This window comes from Manis javanica, chromosome X (assembly GCF_040802235.1).
Source record: "Manis javanica isolate MJ-LG chromosome X, MJ_LKY, whole genome shotgun sequence".
In the NCBI taxonomy this organism is placed as follows: domain Eukaryota; kingdom Metazoa; phylum Chordata; class Mammalia; order Pholidota; family Manidae; genus Manis; species Manis javanica.
This window is the reverse complement of record NC_133174.1, coordinates 28,870,748-28,886,106: the sequence shown is the minus strand read 5'-3', so window position 1 is coordinate 28,886,106 and position 15,359 is coordinate 28,870,748. Positions and strand designations below refer to the sequence as shown.

Sequence of the window (15,359 nt, the reverse complement as noted above, 5' to 3'; positions counted from 1 at the left end):
GTGTTTCCTCAGGCATAGTTTCTTTTTACTGCATCTTGCCTGTATATTTGCCATACTTTTCTATTTCTTTGAGTGTCCCCTAATTTTTTGTTGAAAACTGGGCATTTTAAGTGATATAATTTGGCAGCTCTGGAAATCAGGTAGCTGCCAGGATTTATTGTCATTGGTGTTTCTTGTTCTTTTTATTCAGTGACTGTTCAGGCTAATTCTGTAAAGGTTGTTTTTCTTTCTGGTGTGCAGCCAATCAAGTGTCTGCTCAGTTAATTTAGTGAACAGCTAATGACTGGGCAGAGATTCTCTTAAATTTGTTGAGTCAGTAAATCTCACAGCCTTTGCTGAGAGCCTCTGTGTAAGTATATTGGGTGAAGCATGTCTTTAGTGTTCTGTCAGGTAGTTTACAACTCTGTCTGGTCTTCAGTTCTTTTTTGTACAGAGTCTCAAAGTCAGCCAGAGATAAGAAATTATTGCTTTGTCAAATCTTCCCTGGGTATATAAACTGTCCTGCACATGTGTGTGGTAATCTAGATTCCCAGGAATATGTAAAAACTTTTAAATACCCTCTGAATATTTTGTGGTTCGTTCGTCTCTCCCTCCCTCCTCTTACTAGCCTTAAATGATAATGCTACTTCAGGTTGTGATGTTTTACAATTGCCAGATACTTTTTTAGGGGGTGGCAGAACCCTGGGGAGACAGCTGTTCATACAGAATGAGTTCTGAATCAGGTCAGTTAAAGACATGCTCATGTAATCGGCTTTTTAGCTAGCTCCCAGATAGGACATATAGGGACAGTTCTCTAGGGATGAGGATTTTGAAGAGCTCCAAAGCCATTCTTCTCCCTCCATGGCTGCTAGGATAATAGTTTTCACAGCTACCATGGTTGCAAGGCTGTCGTTTTTCAAAGAGAGCACAAACCTGGGAATAGGAGGATGGGATTACAGCAAGTAAAAGTGTCACAAAGCCTGTCATCCTTTCAGAGATTCAGCCATTTTTTCTTAAGTACTCCTTGGATTTTTGCAAGGTTTTGGGTAGTTCTAAAATATCTGCAAAGTTGATTTCATCAGTTATTCCAGTGGTCTCTTTCTGTTTGTGGAGGAGTAGCTTTGTAGTGGTCCTCAATCTGCCACTCTGCAAGTGCTTCAGCACCATTGTTCTTAGTTTTTTCTTAAATAATTTTGCAATAATATGTATCTTAAAGGTTTGTCAATACTGTATATGATATTTCCAGGATGCTTTCATATCATGGTAATGAGCTAGCTTTCCTTAAAATTTTAGAGACAATTTTTTTGGATTTCCTTTTATTTTTTCCTAACAGTACAATACGGTCTTGATCCGTTTGGGCTGCTATAACAAAATACCGTAGACTGCATAGTTTATAAAGAACAGAAATTTAGCTTTCATAGCTCGGGAGGCTGGACATCCCAGATCAGGGTGCCAGCATGGTCAGATGAGGGCCTTCTTGGTTGCACACTTCTCCTTGTGTTCACACATGGTGGAAGGACCAACGGAGCTCTGTGGGGCCTCTTTTATGAGAGCACTAATCCCATAACCTAATCACCTCCCAAAGGACCTATCTCCTAATTACAAAACTTTGGGCACTAGGTTTAAACATAAGAGATTTAGGGTCCCACAAACATTCAGGCTATGGCAGTAGATTACTTTTCTTTTTTTTTCAGAATGTGATATGTTCCTTCATTCCACATCAAGTTGGAGTCTTTAAAGTGAAGCAGTTTATAGACATTATTGGCCCAGTAATAGATGAAAATTTGCAGTCTTTATCACTGAAACCTTTTCACCGAGTATATTTAGATTTCAACAGTGTCTGCAAACCTTGCACCAAGAAAGCTGTGATGAAAATTAATCCTGGTAAGCTAATGTGTACACTAACCTTTTTTAAAAAAATTAGTGTAGGATTATCCTAATATACTAATTGTTTAGCTATATGTATCAAATGTGGTCTAATCTTATGGTTCGTAGCTTTTGCATGAATCAAAATCACCAGAAGGCCTGTTTAGATAGGTATTGCTGGCCTGCATCCCAGCATTGATTACTAAGTAGGTCTCTGTTGAAACCCAAAGATTTGCATGTTCCCTGTAGGTGGTGATGCTGCCTTTTTGAGGATTACATTTTAAATAGTACTGGTTTAGTAATCTATAACATTTATTAAATATTTTAAAGGTTTTTATATTTTATTCTACATTTTTGTTCATCTGTAATATAAATTGGTTTTGACAATTCCATGGATTTTCTTGCTGCTATTTCATCTAATCCTCAAGTATCTTTTATATATTGATCCATATGAAATTGCTGATATTCATTTCTCTTTAACCTATAAAACTGTGTTTCCTATGGGCCAACCCAATCCTTTCAGTTCTATGTTTTATTTTTTATGCATGCATTATTTTGTTAAATTGGTTTATATAGGTCTACTTATAAACTGAATTATTCATATTTTCTGAATATGTTTTTGTTTAGAGACAGCTTTAAGTTAGAACGTATGTTTAGTGTATTAATTAATTGATAGATATTATTTGGATAGCTAAAACTAAAAAATGACATTTAAACTTAATATCCAATTTTATGAAAGGTATATCCCCTTTGGTCAGTAATCCTGCTGGACAGATTGTGGCCAAAGACTTGACAGCATACAAGGACTGTGCACCTGTCGCAATGCTGCAGTCAACCCTTACACGCATTCACGATCATCGCTCAAGTGAAGAGTCGAAGGATGCGCCGATAGCCTTTCCCAATGACCGAACTGCAAGTATCAGGTCTGGAGAGCAGAATAGACATTTCAGGTATCATGCTATATTAAAAAGACAAAATGGCCACAATGATATGCAGATGACTTACCAGTTCCCATTGTAACAAACTAATGATTGTAATAATAATGATAATAATAGTAATAAGCTTTTTCTTTTCTTTCTTTTTCTTTTTGCATTGGAGGAGATAGTTGTTGGGTGGTTCTGTATTTGCTTTATCTAACCACTGATCACCTCTGCTGTACTTGCCAGGAAGTGAATAGTTTACCAGATGATTCTTAAAATTTGCTATTGACAAGTATAGAATAATACTAAAAATAATGACTTTTGGAAATGTATCAAGTCTTCAGAGTAGTCATGTTTATTATGGCTGAGAGTTTGAATTTAAGATTTATAAAGAAGACTTTAAAATTGTGGAAAAAAGCTAATCATCCTTGTCCATGATGTCATCATTGTCATCATCATCTTTGTCATCGTCTTCATTATCATTTGATCCCCTCCAAGTCACATTTCCTATAACCTTCCCCAAACTGAACTAAAACCTCCCCAATTAGGATCAAAAGTGATGAAAAACTCAATTTGAGCTTAGTGAATCTTACCAAAGAAATAACTATCTTACCCGTGCTTAGTGAGAAGAAACCCAGGCATCCTGACAGGTCTTTATCTGGGCCATTATATCAGAAACTGAGACTGAAATGGGTATTTTTTCTGCCTGCTTGTTTCTCTACCTGGGCCATCTAAACTTGATAATGTCCCTGGGCTTTCTCTATTTGTCTTTTACCTTTGGTGAGGCTTTAAGCTCATTTAACTTTACAGCCATTTTCTTGCACTACCATTTGATTTTTGGACCATAATTGCTTTGTTTTCCACAACTGGAAAATTCTGGGTTTTTATACAGTCTATCTCTTTTATATAGTTTATTATTTTATTTTCTAGATTCCATCCACATCTCTTTTTTATTTGACAAATACCATAAACCACAGAAGTGTAAAAATCACTCAGATTCCGTGTTAGGTAATTATACAGTATAAAAAATGGAAACCCATCCCTCTCTCTGGCTCATTGCACTCTATCCCACCCTGCAGACATGGCTGCTGGAAACAGTTCTTTATGTATCTTATTCATTCACTTCCTATGCTTATACAAATATATCTACATACAGATACAATGTATTAATTTAACATTAACATTTTCTTTCTGTCTAAATCAATATTAATCATATGGTCTAAAAATGCCAGAACTTTTTTGAAGAAGGCCAAGAATTTCCTGTTTATTCCATGGAAGTAATTATTTTCTACAATTTAATTTTTCCTTACTCATAGAAATACAAAGTGTAGTCCAGTTATTTTCTGGCTAGCAATTAGTAACTTTAAGTAATGAAATTTTACAGCGCATTAAATTGTCTATAACAATAGTTGCTATTTTATTTTGTAACACATTTTACCTTTTCAGTTTCTGAGAAGAAAATAAAGAAAATAAAGTAGGAATTTTTGTTTAGCTTTTATTTATTACAGTTATGTCCTGTGCTTAGAACAGTGTCAGGCATATAGTAGACACTCAGTAAATAAATATTTTAATAAATAAATGTGGGAAAATGTTTTATTTACTTAATACTTTTTGTCCCTGTAGTTTGCACATTAGAAAAACAGTGACTTGCTGAAAGCTGTAGAGGTATTTCTTGGAGTTTATTTTTTAAGGAATTGATAAACATTTAGATGTGTCAGTAGTCAGCTCTTTCTCACTTCAAGCATTTACTACTTCTTTCCAACTCTCTCCTTTTCTCCTTGTTACAGAGATACGGATTTAAGATATAGGAATCACTTCTTGGTTCTAAAGGTGATTAAGGTTCCCACAGCCAAGGAAATTTAAATATCAATAATTTATCTTTGAATAACAAAACATCTGTTTCTCTCTTATTGCCTCACTGTTTTACAGACTTTAACTCAGTTGAAGCTGTCTTATTCTAACTATTAAGGAATTGTTAAAGACAGGGAGAAATATTAGATTGAATTTCATTTGATTGTATGATTAATGGGTTCATACTTATGAGTTAATTACTGAGGGTGATTATTGTAATGACTGATGAAATTTGCTGAGAATTGAGGTAAACCAAGGCTAGATGTGAATAAATGGTGGGTGAAAGGAAGAACATGAACCCTGTTGAGTTAATATGAGATATAAAGTTGTTTGCGGTTCTTTCATAGGTTTTTTCTCTGTATAGATTTATTGTTGATGGTTATTTCATGAACTCTGAGATATTAAGAATGTAGCGTGGTTAGCAAATGGATTCATTCTATATTTTTTCTCTAACTTTAATCACAATAATCTAAAAGTAGCTAACTCTTAGGAAACATTAATCAGATTCAGATCTAGTCCCATCTGTAATCTAGAACTGTCCAAATTGCCTATTTGACTAATTCTTTAAGTGGGTTTAGGGTGGGTGCCAGTGACCTTAGATATTTTTTCTAATTAGGTTGAGAAGAAAATTAGATACCATTCTAATTCTACATGTAATCATGTTTTGAGATGTAATAGGATATGAGGGAAAGGACTGGAATCTGTCCTATTCACCACTCTATGTCCAACCTTTGGTATTGGAGGAACTCAATAAATACTGATTGAATAAATGCATATGTACATAAATATTAACATAACTTGCTCATATTGTAGGAAAATTTTCACAAAGATTCCAAGATACAACTATGTGGATCCTGATTTTGCATATACTGAATTTGAAAGAATAGAAAAGAAAGCACATGACAACTATTATGCAAGATACATTGAACATTCAAGAAACATGCGCCTACAGATACAAGCGGAGAGGTAAAGTTCACTTCCTCAGAAAGTATGAAACAGTCCATGGAACTATAGAGCCTTTCTTTACTCTTCAGTTTCTATTTTGTGATTTAAATGACTTTTTCATATATACAAATAGCAGAACATTAAACTAGTTTGACTACAGTTATTTCCTTTCTTTCTTTTGATTTGTGAATGTCTTGGGTGGGTTTCCCCAGAAGCAGATCCTGAGAGAGGGGTTTGAGCACGTGTGATTTTTGGAGAGTGTCCTTTTAGGAGAAACCTGTGCAAGATGAAGGAAACAGGATAGAGCAGGGGAAGGAACTGAGAAATGATGTGTTGCAAGTAAAGCTTACACTCAGCCTGATGCCTAGGTTCTCTTGAACATAAATTATATCACATAGTTCCTGCCTTGAGCCAAGGGGGCTTGTTTTTTGTGCTCCTTCTCCATCATTGATTATGAGCTGTGCCTGGTGGGGTGGGGTGGGCCTAACTCATTGTGAAGGTGTTTGAGAATGCGGTCTCCTCAACAGAGGGCAATTTTATGCCAATTAGTGCATCAGTCTGTTTAAATGGATCTGAGGGGATCTGTAGCATGCGCCTTAGGAAATCTTTGGATTTGCTGATGAGTTTTCTAAAAGACTTGGCCTAATTTCATTATTATGACTTCATAAGGGCATACGTGTATTCATATAACGATACAGACATAGGAGTACAGCCAGGATCAGGTATGAAGTCACCTTCCCTCTCAGCAACAGAAATAGAAGAGGAGTTACCTTCAGCAGTGTGTCAGATCAGACCTAACCAAATGTTAAGTACCACGAAGATGTCATCCAAGGAGACAGCATCTCTGAAAAGAAAGGCATGTGCAATATTTTACTTTTAATTATACCATGACAATTCAAATATCTTTTGCTAATATTGAACAGTTAATTTTGGACTAATGTGAGTTGATTTTTTTCATAGGTTCTCAAAGGACTTAAGTCAGGCCCATGCACACCCCATGAAAAACATGATTGTAGCTTAATTTTGACACCAAAGCAAATTCATCAAGTAATCATTGGTAAGAATTGGTAAAAATAGACTAAAGTCTTTGTTTTTTTAACAGATGTATTGAAGTGTAATTTATATTCCATAAGTTCACCAGTTTAAAGTATGCAAGTCAATCAACTTTAGTAAATTTGCAGGAATGTGCAGCCATCTCACACTTCCATTTTAGAGTGCTGTCATTGCCCTCTTGACCATATGTGGTTACTTCCTGTTCCCACCCTTAGCCCCAGGCAGGTGTTATTCAACTTTGTATCTTTGTAGATTTGCCTATTCTGAACATTTCATATAAAAAGAATAGTACAATATGTGGTCCCTCTTATATTTCTGCTTTTACTTAGCATGTTTTTGAGGTTCATCCATGTGGCAGTAGTTATAAATATTCTCTTCCTTCTTATATCTAAATAGTATCTGATTTTTTGGGAATACCATGTTTTGTTTATCTATTTGCCAATTGATGAACATTGGGCTCTGTTCAGTTTGAAGCTCTATTCTGAATAAGGTTGCTATAAACATTTACATTTAATTCTTTGAGTGAACGTACATTTTCATTTCTTCTGGTTGGATTCCTAGGAGTAGAATTGCTGCTTTGTACTGTAAATTTACATCTAACTTTTGAAGAAACTACCAAAAATTTTCCAGTGTGTACCAAGTTAAAACCCCATGAACAGTGTAATGGGGTTACAATTTCTCCATATTCTCACCAGCAATTGTTTTTTTCTGCCTTTTTTATTGTAGCCTTCCTAGTGGGTGTGAAACATTTTCACTGTGGTTTCGGTTTACATTTCCCTAGTGAGTAAGATGTTGAATATTGTCATGTATTCACTTAGATGTCTATTTAAATCATGTATCTTCTTTGGAGAAATGTCTTTAAAATTCTTTGCCCAATTTTTAATTTGAACATTTGCCTTCTTATTACAGATTTATGAGTTGTTTATATATTTTGGATATAAGTGTTTTATCAGATTCAGATACATGATTTTCAAATATTTTCTCTAAGTCCATTTTTTCACTTTCCTAATAGTATTGTTTAAAGTACAAAACTTTTTAATTTAAATGAAATTGAATTTATCGAATTTTTTTCTTTTATAAGTCATGCGTTAGATGTCATGCCCAAGAAATCTTTAGCTACTCAAGATCACATACATTTTATTTTGTTCTAAAATTTGTGTAATTTTAGGTCTTATATTTAGGACTACAGTTCCTTTTGAGTTAATGTTTGTTTATGGTTTGAGTTAAGAGCCTAAATTCATATTGTTGTATGTGGATAGTCAGTTGTCCCAGCATCATTGCTGAAAATACTATTAGTCCTCATTGAATTGCCCTGGCACCTTTGTAGAAAATCAGTTGACCATATATGTCAGGATTTATTTTGGGTCTCTCAATTCCATTCTGTTGATCTGTACGTCTGTCCTTAAAACAGTTCTACAATCTCTTTGACACTGTAGCTTTATAGTAACTTTTGGAATCAGTAAGTGTAAATCCTCCTAATTTGTTCTTCTTTTTTTTTTTAAAGGAATTTCTTTATTTAAAACTGCATTTTTTTTTCTGTGAAACTACAAGTTTACAAGTGAGAAGAGAATTGCCCCTGGCCCGTGCCTCTCGCCCACCACCCATCACACTCACAGCCTGCCCCCCAGTCGTGCTTGGGTCTTTGATGAGATGGGTTCCACACTATGACAGTCTGTATAAAATCCTGAGGATGTTTGAGGGGTTCAGATGGTCGGATTCAGGGCCAAGGATGGGACAGTGATGGTTTTACTCTCTCCCATACCTGGCTCTTTGCAACCTCCCTCCTCTTCCAGCCCTCTTAATTTTGGACTGAGGGGGAAGAAAAAGACATCTCCTTTCTGGGGAAATAGAGGGAGATACATACACAAGCACCCATTAAAAAGGACTATAAAATCATACAGTAATCATACAGACATCATAATAGTGAATGAAAATACCCAGGCAGACCAGAAAAAAAAACCCTCTTAACTCCTAGGGCATTGGAGCAGAGTATTTAGGAAGTTCTTACCTCAGTAGTAAAAAATAATTACTATTCAGAGCACTACTGTGGACCTGGGTAACTTTCATAAAGGCAAGATCTGGAAGGATCGATCTTTTTCAAAAAGTAACTTTCTCCTGGAACATAGCTCAAGAATACTCATAGGAATATGAAAAATATCCAGCACTTAATGAGATAATATTTACAGTATCTGATATCCAAACATAGATTACTAGGCATAAAAAGAAGCAGGAAAACACAATCCATTACAAGAAGAACAGTTGATCAATTAAACCTAACCAATAAGGGTATATATATATATATATATATATATATATATATATATATGTTAGTAGTATCCAACAAGGCCGTTGAAACAATCATTATAACTGTACCCTTTATATTCAAAAAGTTATGCAGAGACATAGAAGATATAAAAAATGATCCATATGCTCTGCAGATTCAACACAGTTCTAATCAAAATCCCATCAAGATCTTTTGTACAAATTGTCAGATCCATTTTAAAACTCAGATAAAGGCACAAAGTAATTACAGTAGTCAAAACAATTTTGAAAAAGAAAAACAAGTTGGAGATAAAACATCACCTGATTTCAAGACTTACAAAGTTACAGCAATCAAAAAAATAGTGTGGTATTGCCATAAATATAGACACATAGATCAATGAAACCTAAGTGAGGGTTTAGGAATAGGCCTGCACATACTGGACAACTGAATTTTGACAAAGGTACAAAGATAATGCAGTGCAGAAAGGATTGTTTTCAGTAATTAGCACTGGTGCATATGAACCACATAACAAAAAGAAAAAGGAAAGCGGAGTTTGTATCCATACATTCTATTATGTGCCAAAAGTAAATCAAAATAGATCATAAGCTACGTGCTTCCTCCCTTGCAGAAGGAAGCATAGGACAAAATATCTGTGACCATAGGGAAAGCAAAAAACTCTTAGATATGACCCAAAAAATATGATCCATAAAAGAACAAATGGATAAATTGGAATTGATCAAATTTAAAAGCTTATTCAAAAGCAGCTGAAAAGAGGATAAAAGGAAGCCATAGACTGAGAAAATATTTGCAAATTACCTATCTGATGAGAGAATTGCAACCAGACTGTATATAAAACTTTTGAGACAGACTCAATTTTAAGAAAACAACCCAAGTAAAAAATAGACAAAAGAGTTGAGCAGATACTTCATCAACAAAAATATACAAGTGACAAATAAATACACGGAGAGATGTACAACATCGTTATTTGTTAGGGAAACACAAAACCACCAGGAGATACAACTATACAACTACAAATCTATTAGAATGTCAAAAGTTAAAAAAAACAAACCCCGAACTCATCATTTGAATTGATGCCAAAGATGAGGGGTAACTGGGACTCTTGTACATTGCTAGTGGAACGGAAAATTTTACCACCACTTGAGAACAGTTTGGAAGTTTCTTATACATTTAAACATGCATCTACCATATGATCCATCCATGCCACTCCTAGATATTTATCCAAAAGAAATGAAAGCATATATTCAGACAAATACTTTGGCACAAATGTCTCAGCACCTTAAACTGTAATGGCCAGTACTTGAAAACCATCCGAGCGTCAGTCAACAGGCAAATAGATTAACATTCACCTGTAATGAACTACCACTTAATATATAAAGGAATGGACTGTTGGCACATGAGACGAAATTTGCTTAGTGAAAGAAATCAGAGCCAAACTGCACGTGCTATATTTTTCCCCTCTCATTAAACTCTAGAAAATGCAAACTGATCTGTAGCGACATAAAGCAGGTAAGTGATTGTCTGGGAAAGGGGAGTATGGAGATGATGGGAGGGAGACAATATGAAGGGGCACAAGAAAACTTTTTGAAGCAATGTATGTCTCCTTTCCTTGTGATTATTTCACAGGTGTCTACAAACATCAATACTTAAGAAATTCTACACGTTAAACATCTGCAGCTTACTCTACATCAGTTGTAATTAAATCAAGCTCTTAAAGCAGGACAAGACATAGTTATTAAAGTTGTTATAAAAGTGTTTGGTATTTAAAGGGGAAAATGTAAGGAATATATCATGGGGAAATTACCAATTTCCATGCATTCTGGATAAGTGAACATACATGTATTCATGGGAATGGAGAGGGTGTTGGCCAGTGTTATTTATATTGAATATTAGCCGACAATCTTCAAACATTAAATTATAGATATTTAATTTGTCTGGTTAATAATTTTCTAGGTACCGTTTTCTACAAATTAATTGGTCGAAATACAGTATGAAACTGAAATAAATGAACACATTTGCCAACACTGAACTTAATAACTTGCTTTTCATTTTTTCAGGGCCCTCTGTCCTTAACTTTGGTGAAGTTTGTGTGAACTCCACAAATACTCATCTATTGCATGTTATTAATATGCTACCTATGCATATTTTGATCCAATTAGATATTAATTTGGAAGAACTTCAGAAAACCAAGCAGTTTTCATATGTGGTTCCACCTACAGCTAGTACTCATATTTCAATAATATTTGACTCTCCAGCCATTGGAAAATTTTGGAAGTAAGATTTATTTTTGAATTTCTATATGCTAGAATCAAAGTGTGCTTTTGTAGAATATGTATGTATTTGCCCCAGTAATTGTAGTATGTATTGTTTGGTCCCAAAACATAGTAACTATATGTGCACCAATTTGTAGGTTTGTAGTCTCATATTTCAGTGGTAGTCTGATTATCATTTGTAATTATTTTGATGTACTGCTTACTAAGAATTAATTGTGGATGTTAATAGGATATGCATTTTTACATGTAATTGAATTCTGTAATTGCAAATAGCCAGTCTTGGTTAAGTTTGGATGCTTTTACTGTGTTACAGGGCTTTCAGCTTTACAGTGAATGGAATACCCAGTGGGCACATCCTAGTGACGGCAGTTGTCATCCCAGTAAAACTTGAGCTATCTTCTCATGAGCTAGTATTGAGACCACAAGGCTCCTCCATGAAAACATGTTTTAGGGGAATGGTTAGGTTACACAATTGTCATAATTATTTTCCCCAGTTTGAATGGCAACCAGTAAACACAGGAAGAGGAATGGCATTTTCCATTCATTCAGCTAAAGGTATAGTTCATTCTGTTTGTTTGATTTAGACACTCATTTATTCATGTATTTAGGCATCAATCATTTATTGAATGTATATTACACAAGGGTCTGAAAAACAGAAATAAATCAGATGTGGTCAATAGGGCATTTATTTTTACATACTTAAGTACATATATTTGATTTTAAAATATGGATCCTGTATTAGTCAGGCTTCTCCAGAGAAATAGGAGCAAAAAGAAATGTATCTATACAGAGAGAGAAAGATTTTAAAAGATTGGCACATATAATTGTGTGGGCTGGCAGATTTGAAGTCTTCAGGGCAGTTGGCAGGCTGGAGACTCAGGGAAGCATCATGCTGTAGTCTTGAATCCAAAGGAACCTCAGTCTTTTCTCTTCAGACCTTCAACTAAATGGATGAGGCCCACCCACATTATGGAGAATAATCTGCTTTACTCAAAGCCTATTGAGTTAAACGTTAATCATATCTAAAAAAAATACCTTCATAGTAGCATCTAGACTGATGTTTGACCAAACCACTGTGTACCACAGCCTGACCAAGTTCACAGATGAACCTATCACAGATGCTGATGAACACAGTATTTTGTTTTAGTTTTAGTTTGATGTTGATGGTAAAATATGATTCAGAATGACTTAGATTTTGTTAGATTGTGAATTCTTTTAGAAGGATCCACAAATTCTTTATAGTCAATATTTGATACAGGTAATAAAACCCAATTAATAAAATTTAGAACTTAAAACTGTATTTTTAAATAATGAATGTTTAAATTAATAGCAAATAATCTCAGATTGGCTGTTTTCATTAAGCAGTAAATTTGGTTCCTCATATTTACCAATTGTCCTCTTAACCTTGTTTCTGCCATTTCCTGGAATCTAACATGATATACCTATTATAAGAACTGAGCCCTGGTAACTGCTGAACTTTCCACTTACCTAATAGTTTGTCAAATTTGGCAAATATCATTGTGATGTGGTATGAAGACCTCATGAGGATGCAGGCTATTATTTGAAGAAATAAAGCGGCAAGTTAGAAGTTGAATGATCAATATAGTGTCTTTGTTTTATGGACGTGTCATGCCTTTCCAGCGAGATGGAAAAATCTGTATCTTTGTATCTGCAGTGATTCATGTGGTGCTTTAGAACTAGCCGAAGTCTACTTCTGCGTGAACGGAAAGTAAAACAAACTTTGGAGTTACATAGACCTGATTTTAAAACTACTCTTAGCTTCTCACTAGATTTGTGATCTTGAAAAATGTACTCTATAAGCACTAGTTTCCTTATTTGTGAAGTAGGGAGACTGATATTCTCATGAAGAGTACATGGAAGAACTTCTTCTATAGTGACTGGCAAATGGTGGGTGCCAAATAAGTAGATAGCTATTTGATTATGACTATTTGCTAATTCTGTTCGACTTATTTTTTTCCCTGAAAGTGTCCTCAGAATAATAGCAGTGTATCATGCATGTTGCCATCCATCCCCACTATCAGTTCCTTGCTCCCCACTTCCTTCACTCTCTCTTTCCTTCCCTCCTTTCTTCTTCTTCCGTTCCCTTTGCCCTCCCTCCCTCTTTATCTCTAATTTAGGAATAGTTATCACTTGGGATCTAAATGGACTGTATTTCAGATCATAGAGGAGCTCTGGTTTGTAGAACTCTTGCCTTAGGTGTACTTTCTTTTAAGACTCAGTCATTTCCAAATCCTAATTTTTATGTAACTATCAGTGTAACAGGGAGTGTTATAAACAAGCGTAAGTATTAATTTAAAATCACTTAATTTTAAGGTGGATGTATAGGTGGGTGTATACAGTGGAAGAGTAGTGTTGTCCCTTCATTAGGGTTGGAGATCATCACTATAGCCGTATTTAATCTTTTTATTCACCTGGGTTGACTTAACACAGTTCTGAATTTAACACAGTTCCAGATTATAATTTACTAAGCATTCAAGGTATACTTCCTTCATTATTTAGCAGATTCATTTGGCGAAGCTCTTTTTTTATTATTAATACTGGTAATACTGAGTCCTGCCCTAATCTAGAAAAAAGCCAAGTGAACAATCAGAGAAGAAAGAGAAAGTGTTTGTGCCTATTTCAGAGATTCTAGATTGCCTCCTCCAGTGTTTTGGAACAGTTATCAAACAGTGGTAGTTACAGTATCTGCATTCCCGCTCCAGGTTCTGACCCAGCATGTGAAATGGCACTAAGAGTGTCTGGAAAGCACAGAGAATGGCACCTTTCCTTGTATTTCTCCATCCCATCCAAGGCTGAATTGCTTGGGCTTCCCCCTTGTAGCTGCCATTGGAAATGCAGTCATGATGCTTAGTTTGTCAGAAGTGAAGTGAAATTATCATAGTATAAAGTGATACACCAGATAGGCTTCTCATGATCTTTAGAATTCTCATTTTTATAGAAATGATTTTAGTATTTACTTTCATTTTCTTTGGGTTGTGGCTAACACGCCTTGCATGTTTTAAAGCACAAAACACAAAGATACTTAATTCCAAATACAGTGGTTGTATGAGTAACACCATCCATTAGCTTTAAGTACTTTTGACTTTTTTGAACACAAAAGATACAATACTGAAATCTATTTCATATAGCATTGAAGAAAGTGCATAATTTGTATATGTACGGTTTTCTTATGTCATTTTCCTTTTGGCGGTTAGAATATTCATATAATAATATTTTTGAAAAGTGTTTACTAAGATAGAATTTGCTTCTAATTTGGCTTCTTCATTAGATAGTGTTCGTGTTTCTTCTAATTTGTTCTTAGTAATTTAAGGCAAGCCAATTTGGCTTCTTCATTAGGTAAGCGTTCGTGTTTCTGTTTGTTCTGTCTCGTTTTCATCCTTGTTGTCTTCCGCTTCAGTCCTCAAACTCGCCTTCATCAGTTCGGGCTCACTGTCTTTCTCATGGCTCGCACTCCTTGGCCATGTCACTGCCCTGCCAATCCCAGCCTTGCTCTATCCAGCCGTCCATTTGATTTTCCGTGTGTCCTGACATGCATAGTGTTCTTGGAGAAAAGGAGATAGCCATGCTGGCTGCAGGGAAAGTCCTCACCTCAAGCTGACCTCTCAGTGTGGATCTGTAATCCTGGTGTTGCTCTCCACTCTTAGCACACCGAGTCTTAATGTACAGCACCGAATCTGCTTTGCCAAAGTTACTGCCCATCAGTCTTCTCCACACACCACAGTTATGTATTTGCTTGCCAGCTTCTATTGGATATGAAAATTAATATAATTAAACTGTGATAAATATCTTATTTTCTCTAAATCCTCTGTAGGTACAGTTGAACCATACTCCTCATTGGATTGTGAAGTAACATGGCAGCCAAGTTTCATTTCTCCAGAAGAGGGAGAATTTATTCTTCACATCAAGGAAGGAAACACACTGACACTAAAATGTGTTGCACATGTAATGATTTACCTTGAATATGACTTTTCCTTTTTGAGGGTTCTAAACTGGTTGGGTATACTTGGGGATAAATATACTTGTTAGTGAAACTGATTTTGTGTGCAATACTTTGTTAACTAAATTATCTTAGCATCTTCTTAGCACTACTTCTCTGTGATAAATGAAGACTTTGCTAAACAATGTTTTGTTATCTATAATTAACTCAGAAATCCAAGACTTTTGTGCCAA

At 35.2% G+C, this 15,359-nt stretch overlaps 1 protein-coding gene across 1 annotated transcript in view; it reads left to right on the top strand.

Annotated features, from left to right (window-relative positions):
- The window catches only part of LOC108406243 (cilia- and flagella-associated protein 47-like), a 92,764-nt gene that overhangs the window by 37,496 nt on the left and 39,909 nt on the right, over positions 1 to 15,359 (top strand). Inside the window, 8 exon segments of the mRNA XM_073228037.1 lie at positions 1,674 to 1,863; positions 2,585 to 2,795; positions 5,430 to 5,582; positions 6,231 to 6,417; positions 6,522 to 6,618; positions 10,953 to 11,169; positions 11,482 to 11,723; positions 15,001 to 15,131. Coding sequence (XP_073084138.1) covers positions 1,674 to 1,863; positions 2,585 to 2,795; positions 5,430 to 5,582; positions 6,231 to 6,417; positions 6,522 to 6,618; positions 10,953 to 11,169; positions 11,482 to 11,723; positions 15,001 to 15,131 — 1,428 coding nt within the window.